This window comes from Salvelinus namaycush, chromosome 1 (genome assembly GCF_016432855.1).
Source record: "Salvelinus namaycush isolate Seneca chromosome 1, SaNama_1.0, whole genome shotgun sequence".
Taxonomy (NCBI): domain Eukaryota; kingdom Metazoa; phylum Chordata; class Actinopteri; order Salmoniformes; family Salmonidae; genus Salvelinus; species Salvelinus namaycush.
The window spans coordinates 64,719,596-64,737,390 of NC_052307.1; the positions used below are offsets into that span (position 1 = coordinate 64,719,596).

At 47.0% G+C, this 17,795-nt stretch overlaps 1 protein-coding gene across 1 annotated transcript in view; it reads right to left on the bottom strand.

The window, feature by feature from the left end:
• LOC120047292 (cingulin-like protein 1) overlaps nucleotides 1-17,795 on the bottom strand; it is a 40,949-nt gene that overhangs the window by 8,618 nt on the left and 14,536 nt on the right. Inside the window, exons 9-12 of the mRNA XM_038992820.1 lie at nucleotides 5,972-6,178; nucleotides 4,995-5,099; nucleotides 776-928; nucleotides 476-646 (exon numbers count right to left, since the gene is read on the bottom strand). Coding sequence (XP_038848748.1) covers nucleotides 476-646; nucleotides 776-928; nucleotides 4,995-5,099; nucleotides 5,972-6,178 — 636 coding nt within the window. The remainder of the gene's footprint in view (nucleotides 1-475; nucleotides 647-775; nucleotides 929-4,994; nucleotides 5,100-5,971; nucleotides 6,179-17,795) is intronic.

Below are 17,795 nucleotides of genomic sequence, written 5' to 3' on the forward strand. Positions count from 1 at the left end.
GCCTACCTAGCTACAACTCCCTTAATGTATGAGAACAATGGATGTAATGTAAGATAAAGTCACAGCTAATACTTTAATATTTTGTTAAATTAAAAGAGGTTCATAAATGCATCCTAGTGTCTGAAGTTCTAGATCGCTGAAACATTTTGATGCTTCACCTATAGAAAAACAATGATTCAGATTTCTCTTCCCACCCTCCAGAGCTCCAACTCTTCATGCTAAACCACAGATATCTATGAAAATAAAATATACATTATCTAACCTATTCAGCCCTGTAATACCACCAGGCCACCAGGCATCTCTACAGCTGTGACCTTCTGGTCCAGTTCAGGGCAAAGGGGAAGCATAAGAGGGGAGAGGACACACATTCCAAAGCCATGACCTCACTGTACAAACCCTGAGTGGGGGTTTACAACAAACTGAGTCAGGACAATAGGTCATTCTCCATTGTCATGGGGAGCACTGGCCAACCCACCTCCTCCTGCAGGGACTTAGCAGCCAGGCAGGACTTGTCCAGCTCCACACCCCGTTCCCTCAGCTGTCTCTGAAGCTCAGCCAGCTCCCGACGGTTCTTCTCCTTGTACACGTCTATCTGCTCCTGCAGCTCCTGGGTGGACGACTGAGAGGCCTCCACAATCTCACTCATCTACAGGGAGAAGGTAGAGTTAGCCTTGCTAACAAACAGACATGCATGCACACACTGACACATCCCTGTGGTGTGATATTTGATTGACTAAAGCAAGGATGTCCGAAGGCCTTTAGTTGGTCCACTCACCTCCCTCTGTAGTTTCTCCACTGTGCGGTCCAGCAGACTCCTCTCGTCCTCTATCTCATTCTTAGTGTTCTTGAACTGTTCTTTTTGACTCCTCTCCTCCTTCAGCCTCTCCTCCAGCTCTCTGTGGTCATGGTTCAGCTTGGTCAAGTTCCTCTGGAACAGAAAGAGTTTAGAAAGATATGTCAGAATGGTAAGGAGGACCAGCACTTATGCTTTATTATTCTCATCAGTTAATTCACCCGAGCTTGTGGTCAAAGCCTGGTCAATCTTACCTGTACATCCTCTAACCGTGTAGTCAAAGCCTGGTCAATCTTACCTGTACATCCTCTAACCATGTGGTCAAAGCCTGGTCAATCTTACCTGTACATCCTCTAACCGTGTAGTCAAAGCCTGGTCAATCTTACCTGTACATCCTCTAACCATGTGGTCAAAGCCTGGTCAATCTTACCTGTACATCCTCTAACCGTGTGTCACGATCGTCTTTAGGAGAGAGAGAGGACCAAGGCGCAGCGCGTGAAAAATACATCTTCTCTTTATTATCAGAAGGAAAACGAAACAAAACAACAAACAGACGACCGTGAAGCTATCAATCTAGATAGTGCTGACACAAACACTACACATAGACACAGACAATTACCCACAAAACCCTAGTGCCTATGGCTGCCTTAAATATGGCTCCCAATCAGAGACAATTAATGACATCTGTCTCTGATTGAGAACCCTTCAGGCAACCATAGACACAGCTAGACTTCTATACTAAACATAAACCCAACTACTCTAATAAACCCCCTAACCTTACAACCACCCTAGACACTACAAAAACACATACATTCACCATGTCACACCCTGACCTAACTAAAATAATAATGAAAACAAAGATAACTAAGGCCAGGGTGTGACATAACCCCCCCCTTAAGGTGCGAACTCCGGGCGCACCAGCATAAAGTCTAGGGGAGGGTCTGGGTGGGCGTCTGTCCACGGTGGCGGCTCTGGTACTGGTCGTGGTCCCCACCCCACCATAGTCACTACCCGCTTTCGTAGCCTCCTCCAACTGACCACCCGCCAACTTAACCCCACTGGATTAAGGGGCAGCACCGGACTAAGGGGCAGCACCGGACTAAGGGGCAGCACCAGGATAAGGGGCAGCACCAGGATAAGGGGCAGCACCAGGATAAGGGGCAGCACCAGGATAAGGGGCAGCACCAGGATAAGGGGCAGCACCAGGATAAGGGGCAGCACCGGACTGAAGGGCGGATCCTGGCTGGCTGGCTCTGGCGGATCCTGGCTGGCTGGCGGATCCTGGCTGGCTGGCTCTGGCGGATCCTGGCTAGACGGCTCATGGCTGGCTGACGGATATGGCTGCTCATGGCTGGCTGACGGATCTGGCTGCTCATGGCTGGCTGACGGATCTGGCTGCTCATGGCTGGCTGACGGATCTGGCTGCTCATGGCTGGCTGACGGATCTGGCTGCTCATGGCTGGCTGACGGATCTGGCTGCTCATGGCTGGCTGACGGATCTGGCTGCTCATGGCTGGCTGACGGATCTGGCTGCTCATGGCTGGCTGACGGCTCTGGCGGATCCTGTCTGGTTGGCGGCTCTGGCGGATCCTGTCTGGTTGGCGGCTCTGGCGGATCCTGTCTGGTTGGCGGCTCTGGCGGATCCTGTCTGGTTGGCGGCTCTGGCGGATCCTGTCTGGTTGGCGGCTCTGGCGGATCCTGTCTGGTTGGCGGCTCTGGCAGATCCTGTCTGGTTGGCGGCTCTGGCAGATCCTGTCTGGTTGGCGGCTCTGGCAGATCCTGACTGACGAATGGCTCTAGCGGCTCCTGACTGACTAACGGCTCTGACGGCTCGGGACAGACGGGCGGCTCTAATGGCTCGGGACAGACGGATGGCTCAGACGGCACTGGGCAGACGGATGGCTCAGATGGCGCTGGGGAGACGGATGGTTCAGATGGCGCTGGGGAGACGGATGGCTCAGATGGCACTGGGCAGACGGATGGCTCTGGCCGGATGAGGCGCACTGTAGGCCTGGTGCGTGGTGCCGGAACTGGAGTCACCGGGCTAAGGACACGCACCTTCAGGCTAGTGCGGGGAGAAGGAACAGGGCATACTGGACCCTGGGAGCGCACATTAGGCCTAGTGCGTGGTGCCGGAACTGGTGGTACCGGACTGGGGACACGCATCTCAGGGCTAGTGCGGGGAGCAGCAACAGGACGCACAGGACTCTGGGGACACACAGGAGGCTTGGTGCGTGGTGTAGGCACTGGTGGTAAAGGGCTGGAGACACGCACCATAGGGCTAGTGCGTGGAGGAGGCACTGGTGGTACTGGACTGGGGCGGGGAGGTGGCGCCGGAAATACCGGACCGTGCAGGCGTACTGGTTCCCTTGAACACCGAGCCTGCCCAACCTTACCTGGTTGAATGCTCCCCGTCGCCCGACCAGTGCGGGGAGGTGGAATAACCCGCACCGGGCTATGTAGGCGAACCGGGGACACCATGCGTAAGGCTGGTGCCATGTATGCCGGCCCGAGGAGACGCACTGGAGACCAGACGCGTTGAGCCGGCATCATGGCACCTGGCTCAATGCCCAATCTAGCCCTACCAGTGCGGGGAGGTGGAATAACCCGCACCGGGCTATGAACACGTACAGGAGACACCGTGCGCTCTATTGCGTAACACGGTGTCCGCCCGTACTCCCGCTCTCCACGGTTAGCCTGGGAAGTGGGCGCAGGTCTCCTACCTGCCCTCGGCCCACTACCTCTTAGCCCCCCCCCCAAGAAATTTTTGGGTAGTACTCACGGGCTTCCAGCCTTGCCTCCGTGCTGCCTCCTCATATCGCCTCCTCTCGGCTTTCGCTGCCTCCAGCTCTTCACGAGGGAGGCGATATTCTCCCGGTTGTGCCCAAGGTCCCTTTCCATCTAATATCTCATCCCATGTCCATGAATCCTTGATGCCTTGATCCTGTTGCCGCTTGTCACGCTGCTTGATCCGGGTTTGGTGGGTAATTCTGTCACGATCGTCTTTAGGAGAGAGAGAGGACCAAGGCGCAGCGCGTGAAAAATACATCTTCTCTTTATTATCAGAAGGAAAACGAAACAAAACAACAAACAGACGACCGTGAAGCTATCAATCTAGATAGTGCTGACACAAACACTACACATAGACACAGACAATTACCCACAAAACCCTAGTGCCTATGGCTGCCTTAAATATGGCTCCCAATCAGAGACAATTAATGACATCTGTCTCTGATTGAGAACCCTTCAGGCAACCATAGACACAGCTAGACTTCTATACTAAACATAAACCCAACTACTCTAATAAACCCCCTAACCTTACAACCACCCTAGACACTACAAAAACACATACATTCACCATGTCACACCCTGACCTAACTAAAATAATAATGAAAACAAAGATAACTAAGGCCAGGGTGTGACACCGTGTGGTCAAAGCCTGGTCAATCTTACCTGTACATCCTCTAACCGGGTGGTCAAAGCCTGGTCAATCTTACCTGTACATCCTCTAACCGTGTGGTCAAAGCCTGGTCAATCTTACCTGTACATCCTCTAACCGTGTGGTCAAAGCCTGGTCAATCTTACCTGTACATCCTCTAACCGTGTAGTCAAAGCCTGGTCAATCTTACCTGTACATCCTCTAACCGTGTAGTCAAAGCCTGGTCAATCTTACCTGTACATCCTCTAACCGTGTAGTCAAAGCCTGGTCAATCTTACCTGTACATCCTCTAACCATGGAGTCAAAGCCTGGTCAATCTTACCTGTACATCCTCTAACCATGTGGTCAAAGCCTGGTCAATCTTACCTGTACATCCGATAACCGTGTGGTCAAAGCCTGGTCAATCTTACCTGTACATCCCCTAACCATGTGGTCAAAGCCTGGTCAATCTTACCTGTACATCCTCTAACCGTGTGGTCAAAGCCTGGTCAATCTTACCTGTACATCCTCTAACCGTGTGGTCAAAGCCTGGTCAATCTTACCTGTACATCCTCTAACCGTGTGGTCAAAGCCTGGTCAATCTTACCTGTACATCCTCTAACCATGTGGTCAAAGCCTGGTCAATCTTACCTGTACATCCTCTAACCGTGTGGTCAAAGCCTGGTCAATCTTACCTGTACATCCTCTAACCGTGTGGTCAAAGCCTGGTCAATCTTACCTGTACATCCTCTAACCATGTGGTCAAAGCCTGGTCAATCTTACCTGTACATCCTCTAACCTTGTGGTCAGAGCACGGTTGGCACGTGACATCTCCTCCTCCTGCTCCTTGATTTCTTCCAAAGACTCTTCCAGCTGCCTCTTCTCTATCTGTGAGTTTACACATACACATATGCACACACCAGCATAAGACAATAGGTAACAGATCTGATCTTCAATGTGAAAAGTTTTATTACTGTCAATCTGATTGACACTCCTGTGCAGTTTACAGTGGCTCTCCTTTATATAACTAGCAGCTCATGTTACACCCGAGGATCTGTCTTTTTCAGCCATCTATTTCCTGTGTTTGAGAGATGCAAAATCCACTTGTAACTTAAATCTTGCTGGATTGATTGCTTTCATTTTACTCCTATGACTCTTTCATACTTTGCTTGTGCCTATTTGTTTTATTGGTTAACGTTACGACCGCAGAAATGTTTGTAATGACCTGTCAAACACACTCCGGTAACGTCTGAAATGGGCTGAATGGAATACATTGTCTTTCCGTTGCATCTATAAGAACACTAAAGCTAAGAAAAAAATAATTTAATACAGTTGAAATGTTAACAAATTACATGCTCTGAAATGAAAGCCACTTCTGAAATTGAACACTCGGATTATAGTGATATTATGTCTGATCTCGCAAACAATGTAAAGTATGTTTAGATAGGTGTAATCTAGAGCCATGCGTGTTGATTTTTAATCCAAGGGTATAGAGTAGACAGAGCAAGTGTTTGGCAATACATTTTATACCTGAATTCCAACCAAAATCTCTGAACTCCATTCATTATTTGTCCATGCCAGTAAATGTTTTATGCACTATAATTCAGTCAACATCTAATGGATTATACAAATTATAAAAGTTTGGAGTATCTTCATCCATTGACCAACAGTTGCATTTATGCAAATTGTTAAAAAAAGTTTTTAACAATTTCTATGACCGTTGCTATAGTTACAGTAAATAAGGTTTCTCTATTCCTCACCTCAAGCCGGCCGACTCTGTCCCCCAGCTTGCTCTCCTGTAGCTTGGCATCATCGATGATGCGGTTGAGTTTGGCCACTTCGTTCTCCAGCTCATGTGCCCGCTTTCTCAGCTTCTCGGCCTCCTGGCTAAGACGTCCCGCCTGGCCCTCCACTGCCCCCTTGGCTGCCTCCACTTCAGCCTTCTCCTTGCCCACTGCAGCACTGCTCTGGAGAGCCGACAGAAGGGTCAGTGCAAAGTAAATACAGGGTCGAAAGATGCAACGTTGCACAGAAAAGGACGCGATACTGGCTTGACAACTGGTTAAAAACAAAAGTCTACGGTCTTATTTACAAGGCAACTCAAATTCCTTCACAACTCCTCCGCAAAGAGACTCCCAAAACAATTCCTTCATAACAAGCTCACCCGCAAAAGGCTGGGGAGATTGAGGTAAATGGTCCAGTCCAGTAAATCTGCTCACTTCATTCTGAGTCCCCTGAGCATGACCAACACCAATGTCTCAATGGCTTTACCTGCCAGAGTTGTACAGTTGTGGGGCTGCTGCTTAAGCCTTATGGCTCTCGCTTGTTCACCGCTTGTCACTAAACATGATCAAATTCCATAATTAGATGACCCACTGTTGGTGGCAGCCTGTCTTGGTATGAACTTGGCTGCTGTGGCAGGACAGTGTGAAAGGAGGTCCCTGTGTGCTTTGCCTCTGCCCAGTTTTATCAATGGAGAGCCTGCCCTGGCTAGCCTGTCTGGGCTGCTGCTGTCCTAAGGGAGAGCAGTCAATGCACTCTGGGAAACCTGAATTCTGACTTCATGTAACCTCTCAGCTGACAACACACAGTACTCTATCTAGGCCCGCATTAAGTTTTGCATAGAAAAACAGATAGCAGGTTTTGCTGTGATGACGCTGTCAGAGAGGGATTTACTTTATATCCTGAAAGTGACAGTTTAAGAAGATATTGTAGCAGCCAGGCTCCCACATATTTGTTCAGAAACGAGAATATCTGGAAATGAGGCTATGCTTGACAGAATACCAGACAACAGGTTTGACAGTTTCTTGTTCTGTTTACTACAGTGAGAAATGCCCGTGCTGCACGCCTCCACAGAAACAACCAGGAACTTACATTCATATGGGGTTCATTACTGATACAAAGGGCCAGGATTTTCCCTAACCAGGAAAAACTGGAAGCCCTAGATAAAAGTTATACCCAAGGCCCAGAGTTTTTCCTGGTCAGATCACGTGGCTCCTGGCCTTTCTCGTTACAGTACTGGGCCTATATTTAATTGACTAAATATGATTCTGTAAACACAGGTGATATTTAAGCAATAATGCACGAGGGAGTGTGGTATATGGCCAATATACCACGGCTAAGGGCTGTTCTTAAGCACGATGCAATGCGGAGTGCCTGGATATAGCCCTTAGTCGTGGTATATTGGCCATATATCACAAACCCCTGACGTGCCTTATTGCTATTATAAACTGGTTACCAACGTAATTAGAACAGTAAAAATACAAGTTTTGTCATACCCGTGGTATACAGCCAATCAGCATTCAGAGCTTGAACCACCCAGTTTATAATATAGGCTATCAGTTTTCTCCCCATTCATGTTATACAGTATGCAGGCAGGGAGGGACTGTTCATTATGAGGAGGAATGTCTGCTCCCAGGGGGATTAGAGGCAAACGGTGCAGATTAACACACTGTGGTTCAATTCCCCTTAGCCTCACCTGGACAAGCAGGCAGGCAGATAGGCACCTCTCACTGGACAGGTCCAATAGAAGCCTGTGTATACACACACACTGCACACACCTGACGCACGTACCAGTCACATACTCCACTCACACCTGACGCACGCACACAGACGCATCTGTTTCTCTCTCACACACACACACACACACACACACACACACACACACACACACACACACACACACACACACACACACACACACACACACACACACACACACACACACACACACACACACACACACACACACACACAAAGACACACAAACACTGTGCTCCAGGTGAGCACCAACGCTGACTCACTCAGTGGAGAGTGAAAACCATTCACTAATGAAACAGCATGATAAATAGCAGACAGCTAATGACATGAAACTACTTCAATTACAAGACCGGTGATTAGCAGTCATAGGTTAAGATACAGATGTCTTACTAAATATGTGTCTTAAAAGGAAGCTATCTGACTTAGTGCTTGGGAATGTGCTTGAATCCCCTCATCTGTCATTAGAACCACTGTACTATGGTCCCTGTAGTGACTCATTATCTGTCCACAGAGCTGAAAGAGTCCAAAGTCCGACCACCTCGCCCCCTCACACATCCCCTCACCACTGGGTGAGGTGGAGGACCCTCATTGGTCACTGAGGCTTGGTGTTCCAGTGTTTGAGCGGAGGGTGGGAGGCGAGGGGTTAAGGTCACGCAGTGGAGGGGAGAGCAGAGAAGACAGATCATTAACCATACCACCTCCAGGACCCACTGAGGCCTGTTGGGCCTGTTCCCCTCCCCGACACCCTTATCCCTGCCTGGGTCAGCTGGGGCACAGGAGGAGCCTGCAAGTACACAGACTCACTGATATGCAGGTGTCACTGGAATTACCTGTAACCCAGACGAGGATATTCCCACACAAAAAAACATCCTTAAAATGTATCAACGAAGGCAGTCTTATCTCTTTCAAAACATTAGGCATCTTTCACCTGTCTAGAACTGTACAGAATCCAAGGACAGCAGGGGGTAGAAGCTTGTGAAAAACATCACTGTTTTACAGGTCACTTAGCCTACTTAGCTGGAATATGTGAAGATTGTAGTATCATCTCTGTATTCAAAATGTAATCAACTGGGGCTGTGGGTAGAGGGTAGAGGGCAGGTTGAGGGGGAGGGGAACATACAGAAAATGTTGTTGAGTTGAGTTCTCAGTTTTTTCTCATACAAACATCCCCTCACCCCCTCTTTCACTGTCCCATTTCCCACCCTGGGCTCTTTGAGAGTCCAGTCTGGGCACTAACACTCAGAGGGCGAGGTGGAGAAAGACCCATGGGTGGTGGAAATTCACAGGGTGCCCTGGTGATCATTGTTCCTTGTGTTTGCCATTTTGTACTCACTCAGACTGTTACAAAGCCTCAAAATTAACAATTTGGGTGTTTGATTTCAAGGGCTGTCTTGTGCACTCTTAAACTGTTTGTCTATAGTCCGGCATTAACTACCATTGTGCGGCCAGTAAAAAGAGTGGCGCTAACAATGCAGTGAAGTATGCATGGCCCAGTGTGTGAGCTCAGAACACACACAAACCCCTGCTGAATCTGCTTTGGAGCCCAGGGAACAAACAATGGAGTTTGCTGATATTCCTGCACCAATTACGGTCCATAAGAAACCTGCCAGGGTAATCCCACACCCAGCAGGCCCCCCCCCCCCCCTCTATTCACATTTATAGGCACATAAATATCACTTTTTAAAATGACAAGACAGTTAATCCACTCTAAATCCACAATGCATCAAAAAAGTCTAATCTGACTCATAACTGAATCAAAATGTTTATCTTTAAACAAATCCTGAAAATAAAGATAGTGGTGTACTCATGCCCTTGTCAGTGAGTAGCATACCCTCTGATTGGTTGTCACAGACAAACTGGTGTCATCTATACTACAGAGATTAAAGTAAAAGTCCTGACACACCCCTAAACACATTTTATGTGTTTACTATCACATGCATTCACAACAGTGAACACAACCTTTTATATGAGTGCACTGTTGTGGGCATGAAGCATTCACAAGGTTTTAGAAATAATACCTATTTCAGACAGTAAAACTCACAGTGTAAGATTACAGTAAATCAAAAATAAGTAACTATAGTGGAGCACAGTGTTCTGCTCCCTCTGCTCTACCATGGCCTTGGGAAAGGTACAAAGCAACACTTCTTTGATTGAGCTGACACATTGTCAAGTTGCTATAATGTCCCAGCAGCATCCCTGACAGAAAGGCTTTAGTTAGGAGCTGAGGGGCAGAGTGTTCCCCCTACCTAACCTAGGACCCAGGCCAGGATGCAGAGAAACACAGGATATCCCTCTACCCCAGTTGCAACAACACACTGGTGGTGACATCATTCAAACAGACATATACTGGCCACAACCACAAGTGAATAAAATCAACGCTCAACATCACATCATTTATAATTGTTTACTTCAGTCTACCTTAGTTAGAGGGTACTGTGAGCCAAGGTTGATGCAGCCTCATAGCATTATGGTCCTGTTTTCAAATGACTTCCATTCATGTGCTCTCCCCAATGGAAAGTAAACATGGGATAAGAGGGGAAGTCGAGATAGGCAATCGTGACTAAATAGAAGCACAAAGATGACCAAGGTCCTTCCAGGAACGGGTCATATCCTGTGTGATATCAAGTTAACGGTATTCAACACCATGTATTCTGTCTTCAAGGAAAATAAATAGCACCACAGATCACTCAAGCTCTTCTCTGGCAATGAATAAGCCGCAAGAAGCAGTAAGAAGGTATGCATTACATTAGCGTCGCTCTCCAACAATAGCGTCGCTCTCTCTGCCTAGTAAAGACAGGTTTGTGACGGCTTGGGAGAAGAATTGGCAGTGGAAATTAAAACTTGTTGTTTGAGGAGCACTGGCATCTCTCCAGTCACAATAAGATGCCAGCCATCAAATCTTGTCTTGTCCTTCAGGACATGAAAACAGAAACCTTTTTAAATGGAGGCTCTATTGATAGGATTTCAGGGGTGTTTGGGTTTAATAGAGAATGAAATAGGCCAGTGCAGTGAGAAGGCAGTCACAGTAGAGCTTTGCGGGAAACTGGCCCTTTTGTGTCCAAAAATTGGAACCAGAGAATTAACATTTACTGTCACAAAACTCCAAGCCTCCACAGAATGTGGCATTATTATTGTGTAGCACATCACCAGAAGGCCAGTGGCTTCAAAAGAAGGAAGTGGGATGCCAAAGTCCACACTATCCACTATTATTTTTTTCTCCCCAATTGGTAGTATTTACAGTCTTGTCTCATCGCTGCAACTCCCGTACGGACTAGGGAGAGGCAAAGGTCGAGAGCCATGCATCCTCCGAAACACAATCCAGCCTAGCCGCACTGCTTCTTGACACAACGCACATCCAACCCGGAAGCCAGCCGCACCAATGTGTCAGAGGAAACACTGGCGACCTGGTCAGCGTGCACTGCGCCCAGCCCGCCACAGGAGTCGCTAGTGCACGATGAGACAAGGATCGCCGGCCAAACCCTTCCTAACCTGGACGACGCTAGGCCAATTGTGCGTCGCCCCATGGACCTCCCGGTCGCGGCCAGCTGCGACAGAGCCTGGGCTCGAACCCAGAGTCTCTGGTGGCACAGCTAGCACTGCGATGCAGTGCCTTAGACCACTGCACCACCCGGGAGGCCTCTATTATGATCTTAAATGGTTGATATGAGGCCAACCCAGAGTGATTATAATATCAAAAGACCCTTCAGAAAGTCATTATGGTAGGACAAAACACCGACATTGAGCATAGTACTTCTTTTCACTCTTGGACGAAAGCCAGACCTTGGGGAATCATGATGCCTGGTCGGGCTGGGGAAAACTCACAGTCAAATGACTGGGCTTTGAATGTCAGAGCTGAGGTCAGATCCTGCTGGTGGGAGAGTGACCAGTGCCACTTGCAACCTGAGCAGACTACGCCACTGGACAGTAAGTCCATGCTAAATACGTTGACTGTACTTGCCAGTACTCCCTACTCTGTTGGATGTTTAAAAGCAATGTACCAACACAAACGGCCTATTGAGTGGAGAAACCACATATTTCCTAAGTCTCGGTGTGAGTGAGTTAAATCCTTAGCTTTCTACCTCTGGTCTTAAAGCTGCGGTACATCACAGTCTTGAGCACACTGACCCTCTACTCCACACTCCTGGGGGTATTTGTTGGAATCCCCAAAGCCTTGCATGCATTTTGGCACAGTAGGCTCCCTCCCCACCAGCTCAGCTCTGCAAGGCAGTGACGCAGCAGATGAACAATAGGCCCATGAATTCAGGCCACAGCCTCCTTTCACACAGGCACGACCCTCACATGGCAGGGGAACAACTTCTCTCACTACACACACACAAACAACCACCTCTCTGCAAGGAGATGCAACCAAAATGGGTGTGCATCCAATGAGCCAGTGAAAAACTATTTCTGGGCAGAACATTACAGGCAGCAGCATATCACAGTTCATCTAAACAATTCTGAGCAGTCCTAACTCCCAAGTCTTTTTGAAGACAAATTCTTCAAACAGGGAAGAACATGATAGCAAACAGATGGACACAAAAAGTGCTGAACTTTGGCTATGACACCCATTCCTCTCTTTTGCTGGTAGATTTCCAGAGAAATCCCTTCCCTCTATCAATCCCTATATTTCTCCCTCCCTCTCTCCCTTCCCAGTAAATCCTCACCTTCCAGCTGTGCCGGGAATGGAACACAGCAGAGCGCTATCATCAACTGGGGAAACACACTGCCTCCTGTGGGACTCTTTACCTTCAAACAGCCCTGAGGAGGTGCTCACCAGGCCACATGGCTTCAATGATTACACACAAAAATAAATCAGTCACAGAGAAAATAAAGACAGTCAGGGATCACTCAAGTGAAGGGCTAGAAGCTGGGGGGATGGGGCTGCCAGTGTGTCAGGGGATGTATGGGATAGGGCTATACGGGCTGAGGCTTGGGACTGGGGCTAATTAATTTAGGAATGAAAATACAACAGGGACTGTATGGGTAGGGTGGAGGGGATCAAGGCTGAGGGATGAGAGTGTGCTGGAGCTTGGAATGGGGTTGAGCCTGGAAATGGAACTAGGGGCTAGGGCTGGTACTAGAGGCTGGGGTTGGGACTACAGGTTGGGGGTGTCTTGGGTCTGGGGTTGTGGCCCTCTGAGAGTGTTGAGAATCAGGAATGTCCCTGAGAGGGGGTATAACAGCAGCCCCCTGAAGAGGCATGGTCACGTCCCACCCCTCCCGACCCCACCCACTGGTCAGAGCTGGAGCATTGTAACAGAATATGCAGGAGGGAGGGGGTCTGCTGGGTGCACATTCTCTAACCAGCCAGGAACATTCTCTGACACACCCTTCTCTCTGCTCACTGCACCTTATCTGTACACATTTTTCACATTCCCTCAAGTATCACTGTTGTGAAAAACCTGACTTCCACAGAACTGATCTACTCTATGAATATTGTTGTTTGACCTCTATAGTTTCTACCTCTATAGATTAACATCTGAAAAATGGCCCATGCTACAACTAAATAAAAATACAATTGAACCTAAAATCTCCCGGGTGGCGCAGTGGTCTAGGGCACTGCATCGCAGTGCTAGCTGCGCCACCAGAGTCTCTGGGTTCGCGCCCAGGCTGGGCTGGGTTCGCGCCCAGGCTCTGTCGCAGCCGGCCGCAACCGGGAGGTCCGTGGGGCGACGCACAATTGGCATAGCGTCGTCCGGGTTAGGGAGGGTTTGGCCGGTAGGGATATCCTTGTCTCAGTATGTAAAAAATGTAATAAAATGTATGCACTCTACTGTAAGTCGCTCTGGATAAGAGCGTCTGCTAAATGACTAAAATGTAAATGTAAACCTAAAATGCAATGACACAAAACAAACACACATATTTTCAGGGAGATGTCCACTTCATAACTGCTCTGACCCACTTTATTCAGCATATCCCAACCATATCCCAAACCCCTGCTGCTATTATTGTGTGAAACAAACTCATCATTCATCTACTGAGGTCCACAATTACCCCTGCCCTTTCAATGGATGAACAGAGAGAGAGGAGGAACAGTGAGGAACACTGCACAACCCATGAACTACAGCTCATTAGATTAGTGACGGCTTGCCACTGCAATTAACGGGCAACGGGAACGATTTAGCGCTCCAGTTTCCAGCATTATTCTCTGCATGGGGCAGCCCTATCAATGCACATTTCATGGCCGAAGGAGAGAGGAGCAGCATTTCAATGGGAGACAGGACAGATGAATGCTTGACCGCGCACACTTTATACTAAGTAATTCAGCAGGCTGTGCGATTGCTCACTCACACATGCAGAAATGATTATTACTTTCAATCCTGCCAATGCCTGGTGGATAAAAGTACAGTAGGCTGTAACCGCTATAAATAGTTTTTGTGTGTGACAACCTAACAATGGATTGGTACTTTAAGGGAAAGGCCCAAATTACTGAAGATAAACTGATAGCAGCCAAACTGTCTGAATACTGAGTAACAATAAGGTCAGAATCTTGAATCTCACAATCTTGTCACTTGTTTATAAAGCATTGGTGACGAATTCTTGATGACAAAATCTTCCCCAGAAATGGAAGTACCTTTTTTCAAGCAAGAAAATTATCTCAGAAGGGGCTGGCTGCTGTGTAGACCCCCACCACAGCAGGAGGAAGCTCGGGACAAGGAGAGGACTTCCAGGCCCTGACACAAACAGGAAGCATGTGAGCCAGGCAACACCTATGCTCAATGCTCCTCTAGCCTTGTCAGTGTGGTCCTCTTATGCCTCTCTCCTCCATTAGCCCTATTTATGCTCTTACCTCACTGCCCTCTCTACCACTTCCCTACCCTGTCTTCTCTTCACTAGTCCATTTCCCTCTCCCCATCCCCTTTCCCAAGTCTTTAAAAGGCCTTGTTTGGTCCTATTTTTCTTCCTGTTGAGCCACCCAGTAAAATATGTTTACAGCAAAACAACACCTCAACATCATGAAATACTTCCTAAAGCGTTTTAATGACACTATATGTCATCTAGGGTAAACAGAGTCCAATAAGTTCCCATGAAAAGTGATGACAAGTTGGTTTAACTGTCAGATAGCTGAGTCTTTTTATCTTGGTTGGTTCAGCTGAACTACAGAGAAGGGAGTGTTTTGCCCAGCACAGTTTAACCGTTTTCAGACTTGTTTTTCAGCCTTCAGCTGGGGTTGTTATTAAAGTCTGTGCAGTGAAATGCAGTTAGGCAAGTGCAAGAAGAGAGAGGAGTAGAGCAGTTCATGTATAGAACTATGACATTCTCTAACACTGTCACCATGCAATTAATGATTCACTAACTCTTAGAGGACATTCCAGACATTCATTCAAGTATGCATACTGTATGTATACTTTCTGTATGTATCTTCAACCGATCGCTGCCTGCACCTGCCCGCCCGTCCAGCATCACTACTCTGGACGGCACAGACTTAGAATATGTGGACAACTACAAATACCTAGGTGTCTGGTTAGACTGTAAACTCTCCTTCCAGACTCACATAAAACATCTCAAATCCAAAGTTAAATCTAGAATTGGCTTCCTATTTCGCAACAAAGCATCCTTCACTCATGCTGCCAAACATACCCTCGTAAAACTGACCATCTTACCGATCCTCGACTTTGGCGATGTCATTTACAAAATAGCCTCCAACACCCTGCTCAACAAATTGGATGCAGTCTATCACAGTGCCATCCGTTTGGTCACCAAAGCCCCATATACTAACCACCACTGCGACCTGTACGCTTTCGTTGGCTGGCCCTCGCTTCATACTCGTCGCCAAACCCACTGGCTCCAGGTCATCTACAAGACCCTCTAGGTAAAGTCCCGCCTTGTCTCAGCTCGCTGGTCACCATAGCTGCACCCACCCATAGCACGCGTTCCAGCAGGTATATCTCACTAGTCACCCCCAAAGCCAATTCCTCCTTTGGCCGCCTCTCCTTCCAGTTCTCTGCTGCCAATGACTGGAACTAACTACAAAAATCTCTGGAACTGGAAACACTTATCTCCCTCACTAGCTTTAAGCACCAGCTGTCAGAGCAGCTCACAGATCACTGCACCTGTACATAGCCCATCTATAATTAGCCCAAACAACTACCGCTTCCCCTAATGTATTTATTTAGCTCCTTTGCACCCCATTATTTCTACTTTGCACACTCATCTACTGTCAAATCTACCATTCCAGTGTTTTAATTGCTATATTGTATTTACCTCGCCAACATGGCCTATTTATTGCCTTTACCTCCCTTATCTCACCTCATTTGCTCATATTGTATATAGACTTATTTTTCTACTGTTTGTTTGTTTTACTCCAGGTGTAACTCTGTGTTGTTATATGTGTCGAACTGCTTTGCTTTATCTTGGCCAGGTCGCAGTTGTAAATTAGAACCTGTTCTCAACTTGCCTACCTGGTTAAATAAAGGTGAAATAAAAAAATTAAAAATTAAATGTAACATTTTAATCTCAATAAACACAAAAGCCTGATTTCCTTATAATAACACATAATGAGGGTTTCATTTCCTCAGTAAATAAACAATGGAACACAAAAGTTATACAATTTCAATGGCCTTTGGATAGCATTCATTATTTACTTGTTCCAAACAAATGAAATATCTTAACAGCTGGTAGACAATGATGGGGCGTAATCTTATTTTTCCAATTCCAATACACAGTAGTCATAACAAAAACAACTTAAAGAGTTTTTGTTCGAAATAAAACGGTCGTATTGTGTTAGTTACTAAAATTGAACTTAATTTTGAGGCACAACTTTGAAGCTGGTCGAAAGTTCCTGGTAATTTCACTTCAAAGCTATCGAATATCTACTGATGCCGAACATATGTCAACAAATACAATCCCAAACAAACCTTCTAAACAAACCCTTTACTACACAAAATGCACGTGATGCCATACTCTAGGGTTTGCCCAAATCTCCCATTAACATCAATACACCCAGCAAACAGGTGACGTCTTAAGGACATTTGGCGACGTGCCCATTAAATCCCGAAAGGGTTTCGACACAACGTTATCCCACTGACGGTCTAAGAATGTTCTAAAAATGTTGCGTGATGTACCCAAGGGAACGTTCTCTCGGGGACCATTTCATAGTTCCCGGTTTGTCCCGGGGATGTTTTTAGGATGTTCTTGGGACGTTGTGTCATGGTCCCCTGGAGGTTTTGTCTAGTTCCCAGTTTGTAACAGGGACGTCTTTGGGTGGCTGTGACGCTGTGTCATGGTCCGCTGAAGGTTTGTCCCAGGGACGTTTTTAGGATGTTCTTGGGACATTGTGTCATGGTCCACTGAAGGTTTCCTGAACATTCTTGGGATGTTGTGTCATGGTCCCCTGGAGGTTTTGTCTAGTTCCCGGTTTGTAACGGGGACATTTTTAGGGCATTCTTGTGACGTTGTGTTATGGTACCCTGAAGGTTCTTGGGATATTGTGTCATGGTCCCCTGGAGAGTTTTGTCACGTGATGGTCCCACATGTCCCAAACCATTATAAGTAAAGTAATGAAATGGTATGAGGGTTTTAAGGTAAGTGGTACGCTGTTCAGCTAATAGTGTACAAATCTTTAATGAATAACAATATGATCACATTTGACATGATCACATTTTAAAATGACCCCACATGGAATTTGAACTCCGAATTTGGGTATGCTGATCTTTCTGCTGTGCCACAAAGTCTGTAGATTTTAAAAGTCCCTGACACATTCATTACCTACAATACATCTCTGCACTTAGCGAAAGAGTGCCATCTACACTGCTCTTTTAGTTATCAGTTCCTCTGACTATTCTCTCATTGATTTCGTTTACTAAATTCAGCAATTTGAGTTTGGGTTTGCATTATATTTGTCTAATGTTGGGGGGGCATATTATTCTGTTTTAATGTTACTCCTGAATCACTATGTGTTTTTAATAGAGCTGAGATTTACTTTGAAGTGCAAGGTGTAGGAATAGGCCTGCTACAGGTGAAATCAGTTACTGATACAGACATGGTGGCGTAGCAGGAAGATTGGAATTCCATGAACTAAGATGTTGTGAGTTCAAATCCCAG